The sequence below is a fragment of the Blennius ocellaris genome (genome assembly GCF_963422515.1).
Source record: "Blennius ocellaris genome assembly, chromosome: 3".
Classification (NCBI taxonomy): domain Eukaryota; kingdom Metazoa; phylum Chordata; class Actinopteri; order Blenniiformes; family Blenniidae; genus Blennius; species Blennius ocellaris.
In genome coordinates, this window is record NC_137652.1 from 30,470,173 (window position 1) to 30,493,780 (window position 23,608).

At 50.6% G+C, this 23,608-nt stretch overlaps 1 protein-coding gene across 1 annotated transcript in view; it reads right to left on the bottom strand.

Annotated features, from left to right (window-relative positions):
• zdhhc5a (zDHHC palmitoyltransferase 5a) overlaps positions 1–23,608 on the bottom strand; it is a gene marked incomplete at its 3' end in the record, with an annotated part of 41,947 nt that overhangs the window by 8,773 nt on the left and 9,566 nt on the right. The window contains 16 exon segments of the mRNA XM_080516803.1: positions 3,789–3,983; positions 3,986–4,006; positions 4,009–4,077; positions 4,080–4,302; positions 4,304–4,638; positions 4,641–4,724; positions 4,727–4,753; positions 4,756–4,779; positions 4,782–4,829; positions 4,832–4,835; positions 16,586–16,695; positions 16,774–16,906; positions 17,478–17,604; positions 17,849–17,940; positions 21,910–22,012; positions 22,136–22,308. Coding sequence (XP_080372929.1) covers positions 3,789–3,983; positions 3,986–4,006; positions 4,009–4,077; positions 4,080–4,302; positions 4,304–4,638; positions 4,641–4,724; positions 4,727–4,753; positions 4,756–4,779; positions 4,782–4,829; positions 4,832–4,835; positions 16,586–16,695; positions 16,774–16,906; positions 17,478–17,604; positions 17,849–17,940; positions 21,910–22,012; positions 22,136–22,308 — 1,768 coding nt within the window.

The following is a 23,608-nucleotide window of genomic DNA, read 5'->3' on the forward strand; positions in this document are numbered from 1 at the left end:
AGGAGGATTAGCAGAGAGGAGGAGCAGTGAGGAGGAGGAGAGGAGGAGCAGAGAGGAGGAGGAGGATTAGCAGAGAGGAGGAGCAGTGAGGAGGAGAGGAGGAGCAGAGAGGAGGAGTAGAGAGGAGGAGAGGAGGAGGGGCAGAGAGGAGGAGGAGGAGAGGAGGAGGAGCAGAGAGGAGGAGGAGCAGTGAGGAGGAGCAGAGAGGAGGAGTAGAGAGGGAGGAGAGGAGGAGGGCAGAGAGGAGGAGGAGAGGAGGAGTAGAGAGGAGGAGAGGAGGAGCAGTGAGGAGCAGAGAGGAGGAGGGGCAGAGAGGAGGAGGAGTAGAGAGGAGGAGGAGGAGGAGGGGCAGAGAGGAGGAGGAGGAGAGGAGGAGGAGCAGAGAGGAGAGGAGGAGCAGTGAGGAGGAGGAGCAGTGAGGAGGAGAGGAGGAGCAGAGAGGAGGAGGAGGATTAGCAGAGAGTAGGAGCAGTGAGGACGAGGAGAAGTAGAGAGGAGGAGCAGTGAGGAGGAGGAGGAGGAGGGGCAGAGAGGAGGAGGAGAGGAGGAGGAGAGGAGGAGCAGTGAGGAGCAGAGAGGAGGAGGAGGAGGAGGAGGGGCAGAGAGGAGAGGAGGAGCAGTGAGGAGGAGGAGAGGAGCAGGAGAGAGGAGGAGGAGGATTAGCAGAGAGGAGGAGCAGTGAGGAGGAGGAGAGGAGGAGCAGAGAGGAGGAGGAGGATTAGCAGAGAGGAGGAGCAGTGAGGAGGAGAGGAGGAGCAGAGAGGAGGAGTAGAGAGGAGGAGAGGAGGAGGGGCAGAGAGGAGGAGGAGGAGAGGAGGAGGAGCAGAGAGGAGGAGGAGCAGTGAGGAGGAGAGGAGGAGCAGAGAGGAGGAGTAGAGAGGAGGAGAGGAGGAGGGGCAGAGAGGAGGAGGAGAGGAGGAGTAGAGAGGAGGAGAGGAGGAGCAGTGAGGAGCAGAGAGGAGGAGGGGCAGAGAGGAGGAGGAGTAGAGAGGAGGAGGAGGAGGAGGGGCAGAGAGGAGGAGGAGGAGAGGAGGAGGAGCAGAGAGGAGGAGGAGCAGTGAGGAGGAGGAGCAGTGAGGAGGAGAGGAGGAGCAGAGAGGAGGAGGAGGATTAGCAGAGAGTAGGAGCAGTGAGGACGAGGAGAAGTAGAGAGGAGGAGCAGTGAGGAGGAGGAGGAGGAGGGGCAGAGAGGAGGAGGAGAGGAGGAGGAGAGGAGGAGCAGTGAGGAGCAGAGAGGAGGAGGAGGAGGAGGAGGGGCAGAGAGGAGAGGAGGAGCAGTGAGGAGGAGGAGAGGAGCAGGAGAGAGGAGGAGGAGGATTAGCAGAGAGGAGGAGCAGTGAGGAGGAGGAGAGGAGGAGCAGAGAGGAGGAGGAGGATTATAGAGGAGGAGCATGAGGAGGAGGAGGATTCGCAGAGAGGAGGAGCAGTGAGGAGGAGAGGAGGAGCAGAGAGGAGGAGTAGAGAGGAGGAGAGGAGGAGGGGCAGAGAGGAGGAGGAGAGGAGAGGAGCAGAGGAGGAGGAGCAGTGAGGAGGAGAGGAGGAGCAGAGAGGAGGAGTAGAGAGGAGGAGAGGAGGAGGGGCAGAGAGGAGGAGGATGAGGAGAGAGAGAGAGGAGGAGAGGAGGAGCAGTGAGGAGAGAGAGGAGGAGGGCAGAGAGGAGGAGGAGTAGAGAGGAGGAGGAGGAGGAGGGGCAGAGAGGAGGAGGAGGAGAGGAGGAGGAGCAGAGAGGAGGAGGAGCAGTGAGGAGGAGAGCAGTGAGAGGACGAGGAGGAGCAGAGAGGAGGAGGAGGATTAGCTGAGAGTAGGAGCAGTGAGGACGGAGGAGAGGAGGAGGAGGAGTAGAGAGGAGGAGCAGTGAGGAGGAGGAGGAGGAGGGGCAGAGAGGAGGAGGAGAGGAGGAGGAGAGGAGGAGCAGTGAGGAGCAGAGAGGAGGAGGAGGAGGAGGAGGGGCAGAGAGGGAGGAGGAGCAGTGAGGAGGAGGAGAGGAGCAGGAGAGAGGAGGAGGATTAGCAGAGAGGAGGAGCAGTGAGGAGGAGGAGAGGAGGAGCAGAGAGGAGGAGGAGGATAGCAGAGAGGAGGAGCAGTGAGGAGGAGAGGAGGAGCATGAGAGGAGGAGTAGAGAGGAGGAGAGGAGGAGGCAGAGAGGAGGAGGAGGAGAGGAGGAGGCAGAGAGGAGGAGGAGCAGTGAGGAGGAGAGGAGGAGCAGAGAGGGAGGAGTAGAGAGGAGGAGAGGAGGAGGGGCAGAGAGGAGGAGGAGAGGAGGAGTAGAGAGGAGGAGAGGAGGAGCAGTGAGGAGCAGAGAGGAGGAGGGCAGAGAGGAGGAGGAGTAGAGAGGAGGAGGAGGAGGAGGGGCAGAGAGGAGGAGGAGGAGAGGAGGAGGAGCAGAGAGGAGAGGAGCAGTGAGGAGGAGAAGCAGTGAGGAGGAGAGGAGGAGCAGAGAGAGGAGGAGCAGAGGAGGAGGAGGAGCGGAGAGAGGAGGAGGAGAGAGGAGGAGCAGAGGAGGAGGAGAGCAGAGAGGAGGAGGAAGAGGAGGAGGAGGAGCAGTGAGGAGGAGAGGAGGAGCAGAGAGGAGGAGCAGAGGAGGAGGAGGAGGAGGAGCAGAGAGGAGGAGAGGAGGAGAGAGGAGAGAGCAGAGAGGAGGAGCAGAGGAGCAGAGAGGGAGGACGACGAGGAGAGCAGAGAGGAGGAGGAGGACAAGGAGGAGCAGAGAGGAGGAGCAGAGAGGAGAGGAGGAGCAGAGAGGAGGAGAGGAGGAGCAGAGAGAGAGGAGGACGAGGAGGAGCAGAGAGGAGAGAGGAGCAGGAGGAGGGAGGAGGAGGCAGAGAGGAGGGAGGGAGGAGCAGAGAGGAGGAGAGGAGGAGCAGAGAGGAGGAGGAGGACGAGGAGGAGCAGAGAGGAGAGGAGGAGCAGAGAGGAGGAGCGGAGAGGAGGAGCAGAGAGAGGAGGAGGACGGGAGGAGCAGAGAGGAGGAGCAGAGAGGAGGAGAGGAGGAGCAGAAGAGGAGGAGAGGAGGCAGAGAGGAGAGAGGAGACGAGGAGAGCAGAGAGGAGGAGAGGACGAGGAGGAGCAGAGAGGAGGAGCAGAGAGGAGGAGAGGAGGAGCAGGAGAGGAGGAGAGGAGGAGCGAGAGGAGGAGCAGAGAGGAGGAGGAGGACGAGGAGGAGCAGAGAGAGGAGGAGGACGAGGAGAGCAAAGAGTGAGGAGCAGAGAGGAGAGGAGAGGAGGAGCAGAGAGGAGGAGAGGAGGAGCAGAGAGGAGGAGCAGAGAGGAGGAGCAGAGAGGAGGAGAGGAGGAGGACGAGGAGGAGCAGACGAGGAGGAGGAGGACGAGGAGGAGCAGAGAGGAGAGGAGGAGCAGAGAGGAGGAGAGGAGGAGGACGAGGAGGAGCAGAGAGGAGGAGAGGAGAGCAGAGAGGAGGAGCAGAGAGGAGGAGGAGGACGAGGAGGAGCAGAGAGGAGGAGAGGAGGAGCAGAGAGGAGGAGAGGAGGAGCATAGAGGAGGAGAGGAGGAGCAGAGGAGGTCCCAGATCAACAGCCTGATGCTTCATGTGTCCAGAGGAGAACAGACTCTGCACAGATACAAACAGTAGAACATCACACATGAGAGAAAGAAGAACTCACAGGAGATCTGGCAGGAGGAGGAGAGGAGGAGGCGGGAGGAGAGGAGGAGGAGGAGCAGGAAGAGGAGCAGTCGATCAGGTAGTTGGTCGTAGGTTTCAGGCAGACGGGTGGAGTTTCCTGTGTTAGCAGTAAATCAATCATCCTGACAAAAGGTGAAGGACATACTCACTTTGGGGCTTGAACTCCTCCACCTCCCACCCCCCTCCTCCTCCTCCTGCTCCTCCTCCTCCTCCACCTCCTCGCCCCACCCCCGCTGCGTTGGCTCCCGCGGACGCTGACGCCTTGCGAACGAGCCGGTACTGCATCTCGGCGGCGGCAGCGCTGGAGTAGGAGAGCGACTTCCCAAGGGGAGGGGGGTGGGGGAGCGGGGAGGGTGGGTGGTGCCCAGGGGGTGTCGGTGGAGCGGGTGCGGTAGGGGTAGGCATGGTGGGGGGGCGGGTGGGGGGCGGTGAAGCGTTGGGACGGGAAGTGGTGGAGGAGTGGTGGTGGTGGGAGTGGTGGTGGTGATGGTGGTGGTGGTGGTGGTGGTGTGGGGGGGGCGGGGCTGCAGAGGTGGGGGGTCCGGAGCCTTGGCTGCCATGTGCAGGGCGGGCTTCACCCAGCAGGTGCTCCTTCTCCGGAGGGGCCGGTGGGGAGGAGGAGGTGGAGGAGGAGGAGCGGTGGAGGAAGGTGTGCTGGTGGTGGGTGGGTGGAGCGGTGGTGGGGGGGCGACCGCCTCTCAGCGTCTCTCTGCCGTGGCGTCAGGAAGGAGGGGCTGTAGCCCCCCGAGGGCGGGCAGGCCCTCCTGGAGGAGCCGTCAGGCAGGGCGGGGCCCGGCGGGGCGTCGGAGCTCAGCAGGCTGTCGTAGGACAGGCTGCCGTTGCGGGGGGGGTGGTGGGGCGGGGGGGGTCTGGGGGCCAGGCTCTTGAAGCTGGCCGACGTGGCCTCAGACATGTGGGCGGCGCCGGCCGCAGTGTGGGCGGAGCTGGAAGACTGGGAGGCTCCCGACAACACCGTGGCGTCAGAGAAGGAGGGGTAGGACGACCCCCCAGGGAGTACAGGGAGTACCCGGGGACACCCCCCCCACCCTCCCGCCTCTCCACCCCCCCCTGCTCAGACGGGGGGTCCTCCGGTCCAGGCTGGGCTGAGAGCGGACCCCGGCTGCTGGCTGGCCTGCAGAGGGAGGAGGTGGAGGAGGAGGAGTCCCTGGCACTGCCAACACTCTCCCCCGACTCAGCTGGAGGAGGAGGAGGAGTGAGGAGGAGGAGGGGGAGGAGGGGGGGGAGAGGAGGGGGAGGAGTGAGGAGGGGGAGGAGGAGGAGTGAGGAGTGAGGAGGAGGAGGAGTGAGGAGGGGGAGGAGGAGTGAGGAGGAGGAGGGGGAGGAGTGAGGAGTGAGGAGGAGGAGGAGTGAGGAGGAGGAGGAGGGGGGAGTGAGGAGGAGGGGGAGGAGGAGGAGTGAGGAGTAGGAGGAGGAGGAGAAGGGGGAGGAGGAGGGAGAGGAGGAGGAGGAGTGAGGAGAGTGAGGAGGAGGAGGGGGAGGAGGAGGAGTGAGGAGGAGGGGGAGGAGGGAAAGCAGAGTTTGAGGAGGTGACTTTCCTCTGGTCACACATCAAACATGTAAGGTGCCTCCTATCATGTCCTCCTCATGCTCTGAGGAGTCTGCGCCTCCATGAGGAGGAAAGAGGAGAACCAGGAACATCACAGCTTTGGAATCAAGGAAAACATTTTGTCAACTAAAGAAATCAACAAAAGCCCCGTTTCCACGGGGACAGACCGGTACGGTCCGGTCTGGTCCGGTACGGTCCGGCACAGACCGGTACGGTCCGGTACAGTCCGGTACAGTCCGGTACGGTCCGGTACAGTCCGGTACGGTCCGGTACCGTCCGGTTCAGGTTTCCACTGCAGGAATTTGTGAGTTTCCAGAGACAACCACTCCAAAGGTGGTCCCCCCCCATCAGGGTACCAGGACCATGGAACAGGTCTGAGTTTGAGGAGCTGTCTGCTGATTGGTCAGTGATTTACGACACCCTCAATGTTTTAATGTGTCTGTCTGCTGATTGGTCAGTGATTTACTAACCCTCAATACTTTAATATGTCTGTCTGCTGATTGGTCAGTGATTTACTACACCCTCAATATGTTAATATGTGTGTCTGCTGATTGGTCAGTGATTTACTACACCCTCAATACTTTAATGTGTCGCTGGATGAATCCTCTGTTGTCAGAGTGCTCAGCTTTACTCTGGTGGTTTTTCTTTTCTTTTCTTTGCTGCTCATCTTTCATGTTGGTGGTGAAAGAGAGGACATGGGGGGGGGGGGGGGGTCTGGAGCAGAAGGATGTAAACAACAACAACAGAGGATTCATCAGGTCCAGATCTTCCTCCAGGCTGAGACGACTGTTGCAACGTCACATATTTGAGGAGCTCTAAGCCCCGCCTACTTTTTAACCTACTTTCTGCAGTGGAAACGGGAACCGGAGCTCGGGTCTTATGAATCCTCTGTTGTTGTTTACATCCTCCACTTTGCACTTGTTGTTTAGTTAACTGTTATTGTTTACAGCGGCAGAGCTGCAGCTGCAACTTCCGTGTTTGTTGTGAGAGAGCGAACGCTCCGGCCACTTGTGCCGCACTCGAGGCTCAGGTGCGGCGCAAGTGGCCGGAGCGTTCCCCCCCGGTTGTCTGAGGCACAGACAGGGGAGTCTGGAGCTTTCTGCTCAAACACAGGAGCAGCCGCTCCACTCCGGCGCTGATCGTGGTCTGGCAGCTCAGCGCCGGAACACGGAGGCGCCGAGCTCCGAGCTTCTCTGCGTCGCGTCCGCGGTCCGTCCCCGCCATGCAGCGGCACTGACCGCGGCTGAACAGAAACCACAGACCCACGGAGCGCCGCGCCTTATAGCGCCGCAGGTCTGTGTTTTCTGTTTTCGGACCGCGGATGCGATGCAGAAAAGCAGAGCTGCCGGAGTGCAATCAGCACCGGAGCCCAAAGCTCCAGACTCCCGTGTCCCGGACACACATCCACGCCACGGCGAGCGCTATGCTGCTAACAGGAAGCTCCAACACCATGCAAAGTCCTGAGCTCCGGTCTCCCCCTGCCTCAAGTCGCTGTTTCACCACAAACACTAAAGTTGAGCAGCAAAGAAAAGAAAAGGAAAATAAAAACAACCAGAGCACAGCTGACCACACTGACAGGCTTCATCCAGCTGACAGTAACATATTGAGGGTGTAGTAAATCACTGACCAATCAGCAGGCGGCTCCTCAAACTCAGACCTGTTCATGGTCCTGGTACCCTGATGGGGGGGGGGGGACCACCTTTGGAGTGGTCTGGAGCGGTTGTTTCCACATTCCTGCGTTGGAAACGCGAACCGGAATGGTTTAAACCGGTCTAGCCCCCCACTTTTTGTGCGGTGGAAACGGGGCTTAAGGCTCTGTAAGGCTCTGTAAGGCTCCGTTCCATCCATGCACTTTGTTCAGTGAAAACACGGCTAAAGTATAATTGACCTCAGTTATTTGATCTATGATTGATCACATGTGATGTCCAGAAGCTACCTTATAAGGTTTTTACAAAACTTAACCACCTTTCAAAACATTTCCCTTGGACAGTGCTTTTTAAACATTCCCAGTTCAACATACCATATCAAAGCAAAAGTTGAAATCTGGACATCCCTCCCAGCTCCTTCGTCACCAGACTGTCTCTGTCCTACAACCCTACAGTCACTGCTTTGACTGACTTACCATTGGTTCCCTGACTCAGCAGAAATCCTCACCGTACATGCTAACAGCCAACATGGGGGTCTTTCATCTCTAACTATAAAGGAGAATTAGCAATGGGGCAGGGGGATGGGAGGTTCTAATACTAAGAAGGAGAATGAAAACAAGTCAGAAGAAGTGGAGGAGAGTTGGACAGGAAGACATGGGCATGAATACTGTGTGAAACACTCGTTCTCCACTCAGGCCGCCAGTTAAAGCATCATCCAGTCACTGCGCTCTCATCTTTCTTCATGTCCAACTGGAACAAAACAGCCTCTCCTGCTGAAGATGCTCATAGTTACTAATGACCTTCTCATAGTTACTAATGACCTTCTCATAGTTACTAATGATCTTCTCAAAGTTACTAATGACCTTCTCATAGTTACTAATGATCTTCTCATAGTTACTAATGATCTTCTCATAGTTACTAATGACCTTCTCATAGTTACTAATGACCTTCTCATAGTTACTAATGATCTTCTCAAAGTTACTAATGACCTTCTCATAGTTACTAATGATCTTCTCATAGTTACTAATGACCTTCTCATAGTTACTAATGATCTTCTCAAAGTTACTAATGACCTTCTCATAGTTACTAATGATCTTCTCATAGTTACTAATGACCTTCTCATAGTTACTAATGACCTTCTCATAGTTACTAATGATCTTCTCATAGTTACTAATGACCTTCTCATAGTTACTAATGATCTTCTTATAGTTACTAATGACCTTCTCATAGTTACTAATGACCTTCTCATAGTTACTAATGACCTTCTCATAGTTACTAATGATCTTCTTATAGTTACTAATCATCTTCTCATAGTTACTAATGATCTTCTCATAGTTACTAATGACCTTCTCATAGTTACTAATGATCTTCTCATAGTTACTAATGACCTTCTCATAGTTACTAATGATCTTCTCATAGTTACTAATGACCTTCTCATAGTTACTAATGATCTTCTCATAGATACTAATGACCTTCTCATAGTTACTAATCATCTTCTCATAGTTACTAATGACCTTCTCATAGTTACTAATGACCTTCTCATAGTTACTAATGATCTTCTCATAGTTACTAATGACCTTCTCATAGTTACTAATGACCTTCTCATAGTTACTAATGATCTTCTCATAGTTACTAATGACCTTCTCATAGTTACTAATGATCTTCTCATAGTTACTAATGACCTTCTCATAGTTACTAATGATCTTCTCATAGTTACAAATGACCTTCTCATAGTTACTAATGATCTTCTCATAGTTACTAATGACCTTCTCATAGTTACTAATGACCTTCTCATAGTTACTAATGATCTTCTCATAGTTACTAATGACCTTCTCATAGTTACTAATGATCTTCTCATAGTTACTAATGACCTTCTCATAGTTACTAATGACCTTCTCATAGTTACTAATGATCTTCTCATAGTTACAAATGACCTTCTCATAGTTACTAATGATCTTCTCATAGTTACTAATGACCTTCTCATAGTTACTAATGACCTTCTCATAGTTACTAATGATCTTCTCATAGTTACTAATGACCTTCTCATAGTTACTAATGATCTTCTCATAGTTACTAATGACCTTCTCATAGTTACTAATGACCTTCTCATAGTTACTAATGACCTTCTCATAGTTACTAATGACCTTCTCATAGTTACTAATGACCTTCTCATAGTTACTAATGACCTTCTCATAGTTACAAATGACCTTCTCATAGTTACTAATGATCTTCTCATAGTTACTAATGACCTTCTCATAGTTACTAATGATCTTCTCATAGTTACTAATGACCTTCTCATAGTTACAAATGACCTTCTCATAGTTACAAATGACCTTCTCATAGTTACTAATGATCCTCTCATAGTTACTCATGATCTTCTCATAGTTACTCATGATCTTCTCATAGCCTCAGACAGTCCAGAGTCTGTATTCATGAAGCGTCTCAGAGCTCCTGTCTCACACTAAAAGCCCCTTAATAAAGAATTCTTAGCTTAAAGTGACTCAGAGTAACTCAGCAAGGAGTTGAAGGAAACTTTTACCTTAGTGAGGAGGAGTGGTGGACCTGTTGCTCTGTATGATGCAGTCTGCTGAGAGCTGATTGGTTGTTAGAGAGGAAGATGCTCTGAGCTCCTTGTCCATATCCACAAAGCATCCTCAGGCTAAAAGTAGCTCGTAGTGACGTCACTCTTAAGAAACATTTTAGAATTCCTCCAAATGTAAGACTTTTCTTCGAATTGTTCCTCACTAAGATCAAAGTAATTCACAAAGCATCCTCAGCCCTCAGAGCTCCTAAAGGTAGAAAACCACTAGAAGTAGTGAGGAGGACTTTAAGAACCCGAAGAGTTCCTTAAACACACAAGATGAGGGGAATAGAAGAAAGGAAAGATGTTCTCTGTTTAATCAGTAGCATCGACCACTGTGGTACAACTTTGTTAAAGGTGTGAAAACATTATATTTTGAAGCTTGGTGTTTGTTTATGTCTCTGCTTGGTGTGCCGTTTCTGTGCTTCGTCGAATGTTAAAGAGCTGTTAGTCCCATAGTACCCACAACACTTGGCTTATGGAGGTTTTTTCCTGGGTTTTCTACAAGTAGATGAGGGTTCAGTAGAAAAGTAAAGCTCATCCAGGCTTTCATCTGTTTAAGACGAGTTTGACAAGTTCATCTGGTTTCCTCAATAAATGGATTTGTGTATCACCTGCAGTGTCCTTCCTGGTAAAGGGGAGCTTTTTGCAGACTTTCCTTTCTTATGTGGGGTTGTTGTTTTTCTCTACATGTGCCATGCCAGGCTCTGTTATAACAGACACCATCTCGCTTCCAAAGTCCTTGGTTTTCCATCCTCCAGTGTGAGAAAGCATGAGGAGGAGTGGAGGTGCTGATTCCTGGTTCAGTGGCTGGCTTGGTGTTTGCACTGGTTCAGTATATGGAGGTTTCAGACTAAGAGCCTAGACAGCACTGGTTCAGTATATGGAGGTTTCAGACTAAGAGCCCAGACAGCAGTGGTTCAGGATATGGAGGTTTCAGACTAAGAGCCCAGACAGCACTGGTTCAGGATATGGAGGTTTCAGACTAAGAGCCCAGACAGCAGTGGTTCAGGATATGGAGGTTTCAGACTAAGAGCCCAGACAGCACTGGTTCAGGATATGGAGGTTTCAGACTAAGAGCCTAGACAGCAGTGGTTCAGGATATGGAGGTTTCAGACTAAGAGCCCAGACAGCAGTGGTTCAGTATATGGAGGTTTCAGACTAAGAGCCCAGACAGCAGTGGTTCAGGATATGGAGGTTTCAGACTAAGAGCCCAGACAGCAGTGGTTCAGGATATGGAGGTTTCAGACTAAGAGCCCAGACAGCAGTGGTTCAGGATATGGAGGTTTCAGACTAAGAGCCCAGACAGCACTGGTTCAGGATATGGAGGTTTCAGACTAAGAGCCTAGACAGCAGTGGTTCAGGATATGGAGGTTTCAGACTAAGAGCCCAGACAGCAGTGGTTCAGTATATGGAGGTTTCAGACTAAGAGCCCAGACAGCAGTGGTTCAGGATATGGAGGTTTCAGACTAAGAGCCCAGACAGCAGTGGTTCAGGATATGGAGGTTTCAGACTAAGAGCCCAGACAGCAGTGGTTCAGGATATGGAGGTTTCAGACTAAGAGCCCAGACAGCAGTGGTTCAGGATATGGAGGTTTCAGACTAAGAGCCTAGACAGCAGTGGTTCAGTATATGGAGGTTTCAGACTAAGAGCCTAGACAGCAGTGGTTCAGGATATGGAGGTTTCAGACTAAGAGCCCAGACAGCACTGGTTCAGGATATGGAGGTTTCAGACTAAGAGCCTAGACAGCAGTGGTTCAGTATATGGAGGTTTCAGACTAAGAGCCTAGACAGCACTGGTTCAGTATATGGAGGTTTCAGAATAAGAGCCCAGACAGCACTGGTTCAGTATATGGAAGTTTCAGACTAAGAGCCTAGACAGCAGTGGTTCAGGATATGGAGGTTTCAGACTAAGAGCCCAGACAGCAGTGGTTCAGGATATGGAGGTTTCAGACTAAGAGCCCAGACAGCAGTGGTTCAGGATATGGAGGTTTCAGACTAAGAGCCCAGACAGCAGTGGTTCAGGATATGGAGGTTTCAGACTAAGAGCCCAGACAGCAGTGGTTCAGGATATGGAGGTTTCAGACTAAGAGCCCAGACAGCACTGGTTCAGTATATGGAGGTTTCAGACTAAGAGCCTAGACAGCAGTGGTTCAGGATATGGAGGTTTCAGACTAAGAGCCTAGACAGCACTGGTTCAGTATATGGAGGTTTCAGACTAAGAGCCCAGACAGCAGTGGTTCAGGATATGGAGGTTTCAGACTAAGAGCCCAGACAGCAGTGGTTCAGGATATGGAGGTTTCAGACTAAGAGCCCAGACAGCACTGGTTCAGGATATGGAGGTTTCAGACTAAGAGCCCAGACAGCACTGGTTCAGGATATGGAGGTTTCAGACTAAGAGCCCAGACAGCAGTGGTTCAGGATATGGAGGTTTCAGACTAAGAGCCTAGACAGCACTGGTTCAGTATATGGAGGTTTCAGACTAAGAGCCCAGACAGCAGTGGTTCAGGATATGGAGGTTTCAGACTAAGAGCCTAGACAGCACTGGTTCAGGATATGGAGGTTTCAGACTAAGAGCCTAGACAGCAGTGGTTCAGGATATGGAGGTTTCAGACTAAGAGCCCAGACAGCAGTGGTTCAGTATATGGAGGTTTCAGACTAAGAGCCCAGACAGCACTGGTTCAGGATATGGAGGTTTCAGACTAAGAGCCTAGACAGCACTGGTTCAGGATATGGAGGTTTCAGACTAAGAGCCCAGACAGCAGTGGTTCAGTATATGGAGGTTTCAGACTAAGAGCCCAGACAGCACTGGTTCAGGATATGGAGGTTTCAGACTAAGAGCCCAGACAGCACTGGTTCAGGATATGGAGGTTTCAGACTAAGAGCCTAGACAGCAGTGGTTCAGGATATGGAGGTTTCAGACTAAGAGCCCAGACAGCAGTGGTTCAGTATATGGAGGTTTCAGAATAAGAGCCCAGACAGCACTGGTTCAGTATATGGAAGTTTCAGACTAAGAGCCTAGACAGCAGTGGTTCAGGATATGGAGGTTTCAGACTAAGAGCCCAGACAGCAGTGGTTCAGGATATGGAGGTTTCAGACTAAGAGCCTAGACAGCAGTGGTTCAGGATATGGAGGTTTCAGACTAAGAGCCTAGACAGCACTGGTTCAGGATATGGAGGTTTCAGACTAAGAGCCCAGACAGCAGTGGTTCAGGATATGGAAGTTTCAGACTAAGAGCCCAGACAGCAGTGGTTCAGGATATGGAGGTTTCAGACTAAGAGCCCAGACAGCACTGGTTCAGTATATGGAGGTTTCAGACTAAGAGCCTAGACAGCAGTGGTTCAGGATATGGAGGTTTCAGACTAAGAGCCTAGACAGCACTGGTTCAGTATATGGAGGTTTCAGACTAAGAGCCCAGACAGCAGTGGTTCAGGATATGGAGGTTTCAGACTAAGAGCCTAGACAGCACTGGTTCAGGATATGGCGGTTTCAGACTAAGAGCCCAGACAGCACTGGTTCAGGATATGGAGGTTTCAGACTAAGAGCCCAGACAGCACTGGTTCAGGATATGGAGGTTTCAGACTAAGAGCCTAGACAGCAGTGGTTCAGGATATGGAGGTTTCAGACTAAGAGCCCAGACAGCACTGGTTCAGTATATGAAGGTTTCAGACTAAGAGCCCAGACAGCACTGGTTCAGGATATGGAGGTTTCAGACTAAGAGCCTAGACAGCACTGGTTCAGTATATGGAGGTTTCAGACTAAGAGCCCAGACAGCACTGGTTCAGTATATGAAGGTTTCAGACTAAGAGCCCAGACAGCAGTGGTTCAGTATATGAAGGTTTCAGACTAAGAGCCCAGACAGCAGTGGTTCAGTATATGGAGGTTTCAGACTAAGAGCCCAGACAGCAGTGGTTCAGTATATGGAGGTTTCAGACTAAGAGCCCAGACAGCAGTGGTTCAGGATATGGAGGTTTCAGACTAAGAGCCCAGACAGCAGTGGTTCAGGATATGGAGGTTTCAGACTAAGAGCCCAGACAGCAGTGGTTCAGGATATGGAGGTTTCAGATTAAGAGCCCAGACAGCAGTGGTTCAGGATATGGAGGTTTCAGATTAAGAGCCCAGACAGCAGTGGTTCAGGATATGGAGGTTTCAGATTAAGAGCCCAGACAGCAGTGGTCAAGGAGCAGCCCGAGGTTTCAAGTGCAACAACTACAGTGGTGGAATAACATTTTCAGGCACATCATGCGTCGTGAAATAATACAAGAATCACTCTTAGCTCTTCAAATGCATCTTCTTTTAGTACAGTAACAGCCAAACCACGAAACCAATCCTAAAAAAAACCCAAAACATTAAAAAGTAGAACTTGATTGGTTCCATAAAAGCACATAGAGTACTGGATCCTTTTGGCAGCAGTGAGCCACTAATGAAGGCCTGCTGTTCATCAACTCATACGTTGTTTGTTGCTTCCTGTCGATATAAAACCTGCACATTCGAAAGTTCTTTTGAGACAAAAACAACAAAAAAGAAAGGCTAAAAGGAACATAACGCAGGAAACAGGGCTGAAGAGCGTATTTTCCGACGACCAGGTGCAGCTTTTTTCCAACACTTTGAACCCTGCAGCTTGTAACTGGATGCGGCTAATTAATGGATTTGTCTGGGTTAACGGCTTCATGCAGCCAGATTCTACTTCCACATGTAGATACAAGCTGTTTTTAGTGTCTGCTTCTCCAGAACTGGCCTTCAAAGTGACATTTGTGCTCCTGGTGAGCAGGTCTGGTGCTTCCTGGTCCGGAGCTCCAGCAGCTGACCGCCGTCAATGTTGCCTTCAGGTGCATCACGTAAACTTGTGAGCTGGACCCTGTGGCTGAGGATTCACAATCAGCAAACCACCAATAAAATACTGTATGAACAGAGATCAAATGCTTGGTGGTTATGTCTCTGTGCTCCACTCAGCGCTGTGCAGCAACAAGGAGGGGGAAGGTTGCCGCCAGAGAGCCCAGAAGTACAAATACCTTCCTTGAGCAGTTGGATACTCTGCAGAAATACAGACGAACCAAGATCTGAGGCTCCAAGAAACCCATCAGCAAGGAAAGAGCGTATCCTGATCCACGTGCAGGAAAAACGCTCCGTGTACCTTCTGGCCATTCCATTTTCGTTTTGATGTTGGAGAATGAAAAACCGGAAATCATCTGATTTTCGAAACGAAAAACACCCGAAAAACTCTCATTTTTCATTTTAAAATTAAAAATCAAAAACCTGAAATTGGGTCATCTGACCGTAATTCTTTATTTCAAGTTTGAGTTGCCGGTCCAGTCTCTTCTTCTACTGAAGATGGATCTCCAGCAGAGAGAGAGGCTTCTCCACCTCCATCACCTCCAAGTTGCTTCAGCTCCTCCTGAGGTGAGCAGCCTTGTGTGATATTAATTTATGATATCACAGTAAAAGACTAAAGTGGGTCTACACAGCAGTCACACAGCGCCCCCTGCTGCCAGAAGCAGCACACTTGCAGATTGTCCTCAGAGCTCATTCATCACTTTAAATGAAAAGACTTTCAGGAGAGAAAAATACACATTAAAAACTAAATAATAAATACAAATGTGAGGCTACAAATGTACCGAGATTCAGTAGGGTTAACACTATAATATTTACATGTTCTAAATAACTAAGTATTCCATTTTAGATATTGGTTAATGGTTCCTAATATAATACAAACATGCATTATTAGGGTTGTTCCTGATAGTGTCAAGTTGTTTACTCTCCCATCAAGCAAAGAAGAGACTGGACTTCCTGTTTTCCAGCAACTCAAACTTGACATAAAGAATTACGTGGTATTTTATTTCCAGATTTGTGTTTCAGAAAGGCATATCGGGGAAACGACCTGATTCCTGTTGTACGATTTTCAATTTTAAAACAAAAAACGGGAGACGAGCCGTCCCCCGTTTTTCATTTCCCCAATATCAAATCGAAAAAAACTAAATTCGGATGGTTTCCAGTTGTTTGTTTTCCGACATCAAAATGAAAATGGAATGGCTGGAAGGCACACGGACCAAAAACACTGGATGACGTCCAGGAGCGGGACCAGCAGGGCTCAGACCACCTTCCTGCATGTGGAGGTCAGGACGTGTTTGAACAAGGTAAGGGCCGTGCCACACATCCAGGCTGCAGGGCCACAGGGTCCAGGGCCGGGGGGGGGCCAGCTCCACCCCCAGGAGCCCCTTTGGAAATCTGTGCTGGATCTTCAGGTTGTCTGTTTCAAAGTATTAACTAAAGACTTGACAAGAACTGAAAGCAGCAAGTGAAGGAGAGAGTGTGAAACATGCAGCCAGGACTGAGTTCTACTGGCAGCTAATGCTAATGCTAATGCTAATGCTAATGCTAATGCTAATGACAACTAAACATCATTTGATGCTTGATGGTTAGTTTAGTTCCGTTTTCAACACATTCTCTGTGGTTTGTTGACGCCGATGAGAAAAGAAATACTGAAACGGTCAAGAATGTAGTTTTTCCTGTAAACCACAAACAACAATATTTACTTGTGTGTCTGTCTAATGCAGCCACACCTTTTCAAACACTAAAGATTTCTCCACAGATATTCATGAGAATATTTGAGATTGTGCAAAATTTGAAAGGTGCCTGAAAACTTCTTTCCACCACTGTACTGTATAATCTGACACTTCCTAGAGTCTATGGCTATTTGTTTCAAGGCTCTGTGAGTGCTTCAGTCCACCACGAGTCTTCACTGTCACAACCCAACCAATCTGGACATCAACAGGGATCCTGTGCTGAACGTGACGGGTACTGATGATTCATGAATTCCTCTGGTTTCAACTCAATGAGAGGGATGCCCAGTGAAAGAACTGATGTTGTGCAGAACAAGTATTCATCTGATACGTTTCCCACAGTATCGCCCATGTCCGGAGCAAACAGAGGGAACTGCGCTAAGAGGGAAGATAGGGGGAAAAGATGCTTTCGGAATAATCACTTACTGATATGGATCAAAAGAAAGCCACTGAGAAACCAAAGCAAGAAGTCCAACAGAGAACAACGTGGAAACAAGGAGACGCATTAGATAGAAATGAAAGTGATCAAAGAAGCACAAACAAATGGAAGAAGACGTCCTCTGCTCACTGTGTGGTGGTGGAGGGGTTAATACCTGGTTGGCGTAAGCGTGTGTGAGAGCAGTGTGGTTCTTGCCGGGGCTGTAGGTGGGCCTGTACTTGTACATGGTGGGGGTGGGGGGGGCTTTGTTCAGCAGACTGCAGTCTGGAGGACAACCAACACAAGAGGTTACAACCACAAGCACATCCAGAGTCCGAGCTGCAGCCGGCCGGCTAGAGTCACCCTCGCTGTTTCCAGGGGGGATTCCAGGGGGGATTCCAGGGGGGATTCCAGGGTAACGCAGCTCTGGTTTAGGAGGAGGCGGCGGCTCAGCGTCACACGACTGGCTCTCCATCATCTCCAAACTGGACTTGGACTGGAAACAAACACGGTAGCTTTCACTTTGTGTTTCTATGTTGTATTGAAGAGGTGAGCCCCCCCCCCCCCCCCCCCCCCACACATAACAACATAAACCTCTGTGATTTGAAAAGCTTAGTATTGAATCCACAATAACATGGTACAGTGTTTATGGTACATGAGACACTGAACCATGACACTGAGGGAAGACCAGGGCCAGGCTGAGCCCTGGACCAGCAGGAGGTCCAGACCAGGGCCAGGCTGAGCCCTGGACCAGCAGGAGGTCCAGACCAGGGCCAGGCTGAGCCCTGGACCAGCAGGAGGTCCAGACCAGGGCCAGGCTGAGCCCTGGACCAGCAGGAGGTCCAGACCAGGGCCAGGCTGAGCCCTGGACCAGCAGGAGGTCCAGACCAGGGCCAGGCTGAGCCCTGGACCAGCAGGAGGTCCAGACCAGGGCCAGGCTGAGCCCTGGACCAGCAGGAGGTCCAGACCAGGGCCAGGCTGAGCCCTGGACCAGCAGGAGGTCCAGAGTTCAGGCTGAGGGTGACGTGCCCCGGGCCGTATGCAGAGGTCAACCAGTGTGTCCTCACCCTGTGCAGGTCTCCATGGATACCGTTGTCCAGGACCTTTGCAGCCAGCTGGGCCTCGCTCAGCTGCGGCCGCAGGAAGGGAGGCTGCACACACACACTCTGCACACACTTCTTCCTGCCCAAATACCTGCACACACACACACACACACACACACACACACACACACACACACACACACACACACACACACACACACACACACACACACACACACACACACACACACACACACACACACACACACACACACACACACACACACACACACACACACACGCGTGGTGTTGAGTCCTCAGGTGAACGTCTCTGGCTGGACGTGTGTCCACACTGCTCGGTGGACAGACTGTACTGGGAGTTAAAGGGGACGGACCTGGGGGCCTGCGAGCTGCACAGCACATGGGAGACGTTGTTCCAGCAGCCGTTGGTGAAAGGATTGACTCCTCCTCTGAACTTCCCCGTCACCTGGAGGACACAAGACGGAGGCAGGACACTTTGAACACAGCAGGACGGCACACTGCACAAACCCTGGGTGAGGAAAGACGACCTCTGATAATATCCACACTAAGCTTTCAAACAGGGGGGGGGTATTCCAGAAAGTGGGTTTTGTGAAAACTCAGAGTATGTTAAGCCTGAAATGAGGGGAACTCAGAGTTTTCCATTCCAGAAAGAGCTGAGATAAGCTCAGGGTCAGTCACCATGGTAACACTGTGCACTGAACCTTTCCTCCCATCTCCATTGTCCATTATTTCCACACCCAATCCACGTCATGGCACAAATAACTTGATAAGTTATGTTGCGAGAGTCTTCCGGCCCAGAGTAGATTTATTTTTTTACTGTAATAATTCCTTCCTGAATCTACCTGGACCTCACATCAGAGCACTTTTTATGCACAGCATTACTTTTTTTGTGTGAAATTATAGTTTTCTTTATAAAGAGTACACTCATCCTCTGGAGACTGACTTCTTCCAGTGATCCAGCTTCACTCTCTAGAAGTCCTGGAGCTATTCTCAACCGTGGCTTCATCTAAACCAACAACTTTCCTACGAGACCCAACACCCACTAAACTGTTTAAAGATATTTTCCCTGTGATTAGTACATCAATACTAGATCAACTTATCTCTACTAACAGGTTATGTACCACAAGCCTTTAAGGTTGCTGGTGTTAAACCTCTTGTTAAAAAACACACCTTGACCCAGGAGTCTTAGTAAATTACAGGCCAACATCCAACCTTCCCTTTATTTCTACAATCTTATAAAAAGTGGTTTCAAGTCAGCTTTGTGACCATTTCAGCAGAAATGAGTGATTAGAGTGTTTCCAGTAGGTTTTAGAGTTCCTCAGAGCACAGAGACTCTCTGGTCAAAGTTACTAATGATCTTCTCTTCAGACAAAGACCTGGTCTCTGTTCTGGTCCTGGTAGATCTCAGTGCTGCTTTTCATACTATTGATCAGAATATCCTGTTAAGAGGCCAGAACACATCATGATCAGAACATCCTGTTACAGAGGCTAGAACATCATCGGGCTTAAAGGTACAGCACTAAACTGGTTCTGATCATATTTATAAGACAGGTTCCACTTTGTTCATGTTCACGATAATTCCTCAGTCCAGACTGAGGTTAAACATGGAGTTCCACAGGGTTCTGTCTTAGGTCCTATACTTTTTACTTTATACATGCTTCCTGTAGGGAATATTATTAAAAAACACTCCATTAACTTTCATTGTTATGCAGATGACACACAAATCTATTTGTCTATGAAACCTGAGGATAATAACCAACTTTCTAAACTAGAAGCTCGTCTTAAAGATATAAAAGATTGGATGAGCCTTAATTTCCTGCTCCTGAACTCAGATAAAACTGAAATTATTATATTTGAGGCAAACTATCTGAAAGACAAATGATCTAAAGATACAGATACTGGATGGTATTACTTTGACCTCCAGTACCACTGTGAGGAACCTGGGAGTTATTTTGACCAGGATTTATCCTTTAACTCACATTAAACAAATCTGAAGGACTGCCTTTTTTCACCTCCACAATATTTCCAAAATTAGAAACATGCTGACTCAGTGATGCTGAAAAACCAATCCAGGCATCTGTTACTTGCAGAGTAGACTATTGTAACTCCTTATTATCAGGGTGTCCAAATAACTGCTTACAAATTCTTCAATTAATTCAAAATGCTGCAGCGAGAGTCCTGACAAGGACCAGCATGAGAGATCACATCACTCCAATACTAACCTCTCTTCATTGGCTCCCTGTTAAATCTAGAATAGAATTTAAAATCCTTCTTCTAACCTAGAAAGCTCTTAACAACCATCTTATCTTAAAGAACTGTTAGTCCCGTATCTCCCCAGAAGAACTCTAGGTTCTCAGTACTGCCCCCTGGACGTTCCTAGGGTTTCTAAAAGTAGAATGGAGGCAGAACCTTCAGCTCTCAAGCTCCGTCTTGTGGAACCAGATCAGTTTCAGTCAGGAGGCTGAGACAGTCTCTACTTTTAACACCAGACTGAAAACTTTTCTATTGACTAAAGCTTACAGTGAGGACTGCTTTAAAACACCCTCCCCCCCCCCCGCATCTCTCTCTACCTCTACCTCTCTCTCTCTCTCTACCTCTACCTCTCTCTCTCTATCTCGCCCTCTCTCTCTCTCTCTACCTCTACCTGTACCTCTCTCTCTCTCTCTCTCTCTACCTCTCCCTCTCTACCTCTCGCTCTCTCTCTCTACCTCTCTCTCTCTCTACCCAGACCAGGGTCTGTTTCTTGCCAATTACCCGAATCAAGGTTTGTATTTGCCCACCAAGTCTATCTCTGTCTTCCCCTCCCCTCTCCTCTCCTCTCCTCTCCCCTGCGTGGCTGCGGTGCCTAACTGCGTGACTGCGGTGCCTAACTGCGGTGCCTTCCTGCGTGGCTGCGGTGCCTAACTGCGTGGCTGCGGTGCCTAACTGCGTGGCTGCGGTGCCTAACTGCGTGACTGCGGTGCCTAACTGCGGTGCCTTCCTGCGTGGCTGCGGTGCCTAACTGCGTGGCTGCGGTGCCTAACTGCGTGGCTGCGGTGCCTAACTGCGTGACTGCGGTGCCTAACTGCGTGACTGCGGTGCCTAACTGCGTGGCTGCGGTGCCTAACTGCGTGACTGCGGTGCCTAACTGCGTGACTGCGGTGCCTAACTGCGGTGCCTAACTGCGTGGCTGCGGTGCCTTCCTGCGTGACTGCAGTGCCTAACTGCGTGACTGCGGTGGTAACTGCGTGGCTGCGGTGCCTTCCTGCGTGACTGCGGTGCCTAACTGCGTGACTGCGGTGCCTAACTGCGGTGCCTTCCTGTGTGGCTGCGGTGCCTAACTGCGGTGCCTAACTGCGGTGCCTAACTGCGTGACTGCGGTGCCTAACTGCGGTGCCTAACTGCGTGGCTGCGGTGCCTTCCTGCGTGGCTGCAGTGCCTAACTGCGTGACTGCGGTGGTAACTGCGTGGCTGCGGTGCCTTCCTGTGTGACTGCAGTGCCTAACTGCGTGACTGCGGTGGTAACTGCGTGGCTGCGGTGCCTTCCTGCGTGACTGCGGTGCCTAACTGCGTGACTGCGGTGCCTAACTGCGTGGCTGCGGTGCCTAACTGCGTGACTGCGGTGCCTTCCTGCGTGGCTGCGGTGCCTAACTGCGTGGCTGCGGTGCCTTCCTGCGTGGCTGCGGTGCCTTCCTGCGTGGCTGCGGCGCCTAACTGCGTGGCTGCGGTGCCTAACTGCGTGGCTGCGGTGCCTTCCTGCGTGACTGCGGTGGTAACTGCGTGGCTGCGGTGGTAACTGCGTGGCAACTGCGCAAGCGCTGTGAATTCTGTGCTCTCTCTGCGTGGCGAGGTTGCGTTTGACACCACTACCCTACTGATGTGTTGTTGTCATAGTGATCCAGCAGTATTGTATAATACTGGTGCCCTGGTATTGAACAACATTGTACTACGATGCTGGATTGTTGTAGAAAAGTACACTGAATTACAAGGCTTTACAGAACAGTGTGATGGACGTCACTTGTAAGATAATGACAGGACTTTATGAGGTTGTGATCAAAAGTGGGCTGGTCCAACACAAAAAGTGGTCAACTGTGCACAATGACAGTTTGTATGCACTTGGGTTTTTCGCACTAAAACGATGCCACAGTGCAGCTCTGACCTCTTATCGTGAGCGTTGGACATTCAGCCTACGTTACCATGGTGATTTACCCTGGTGAGAAGTGAGCAAGCGTTGTAGTAGGGAAAACAGAAAACCCAGGGTGAATCCTTGAAGTTACCCCGAACTGCCTGTGTGAATGAGTGTGGAATACACCAGCAGAAAGATCCATGAGCTTTAAACCTGACTGACTGAAACCTGGACCATGTGTGTATGGAGATGGTGTTTGACTCCAGCATCCCTGGGTTTATTTCACAGGAGAGTAAAAACACCAAGAACCTGTTCATTGGTGGTCCTGCCTCGGGCCACCAGGACGATGTGGAAGCCTGTGAGACCAGCAACAGGGATGAAGAACAGACCTGCCACACACATGACAGCCAGCCTGAGGGCAGCAGGAGTCAAGGAGCATCAGGCCCTCACACCAATTACAAGAAGAGCCGAATCTGCATTTCCACATCATAGAGCTGCCTTAACATTTAATCCAGTGCGGCATGTTGAAGGATACGTGACGATGGCGTGCAGGCGGTCGATGTTCTGTCGATGGTAGAGGATGAAGAGCAGGCCGAAGCCAAACACCGCCATGATGTGGGCCGTCAACGACAGGAGGAAGAGGAAGAAGTAGCGGTAGTTCCTCCGGCCGATGCAGTTGTTGACCCAGGGACAGTGGTGGTCAAAGTCCTGCGTGTGACAGAGCAGCTGAAGGACTCACACTGATCTTACACTTCACGGAAAAGCAAAAGAAGAAATGCTGCTGCTTGTTTCAGTGAACGGGATATTGAGTGAACGAGTGCAAAATGAAGATTGAAGGAAGCACAAACATGACGACTGACAGTGATCTGGTTCTGATCTGTGTGACAGTAACATGGATCATCTATTTCCCAGACTGGAGAGAATTGCCACTGTGAGCGGAGACTGAAAACACCTCGTTTTCTAATTACGAGGAGCCGAGCAACAGTAGAATTAGAGAAAGTGTCTGGTTGCTTCTAAAGAGGACTAGACGGAGATAAGGTTGGGTGATATATTATATATACTCAATGTATCGCGGCTTGTTCTCTATGCGATATAGAAAATAACTATCGTGAATATTTGAGAACACTGCAGCTTTAAGCTGCAGGTATTAAAGCTCTCAGTGACGAAACAAGCCCTCATACAGCTCAGCTTAGCAGAGTCCCGTTGCCCCGAGGCAACAGCTCCAGCCACGGTCCAGGGCTGGACCAACGTGGGCCGTGTTGCCTGCCCGTCCTGCTCCACGCCACGGGTTGTCCCAGTGGCTGCTGAGGCACAAGCCCAGGGAAGGATGGCGTTGTGCGGGCTCCACGCCGGGGGGGGGGGCCCATTCCTAGCTTAGAGGGTAAATGCAGTGGCAGCAGCCCGGCCCAGGCACTCCCCTCCAGGTACCCAGCCAACCCGCCCAGCTTCAACGCCTCCACCCGCCGTGGTCGCCCACCACGTAAACACTTGGTCCCAATTATTGTAGTTGAAGAGACAGAATTCTCAATACACACTTTGGCCCAACATATAATCTACCTGGCACAAATATTTTGTAGAGAAAGTTTATCCAAGTGAGAGAAGAAAAGAAAAAAAAAATGACAATTATGTGATTGTGCCATTTATAAAATACAACTTTGTTGTGATTCCCCCTCCTCACATCAGGAGTTAAATATTAGCATATATTGTTCCAATATGAACAAGAATGTTTTGATGTGGGCATAAAATCCCCATACTTGTGTGATTTCCTGCATCAAAAACATCCAGATAAATGTGTATTGTGATATGGCTCGAGACTATCAGGATGTAGATAAAAGCCCCTATCGCCCAGCCCGAGGAGATTTACTTCACAATTGGTGACGCCAGGTTTCTCCACAATTCTGATATGCCAGCATGGCCTCATGCTCCTGGTCACACTGTCCCCGACCCGTCTGGCGGTCTCCCAGTAGGTCTGAACGAGCCGTCCACGGTCCGTACAGACGTCCTGAAA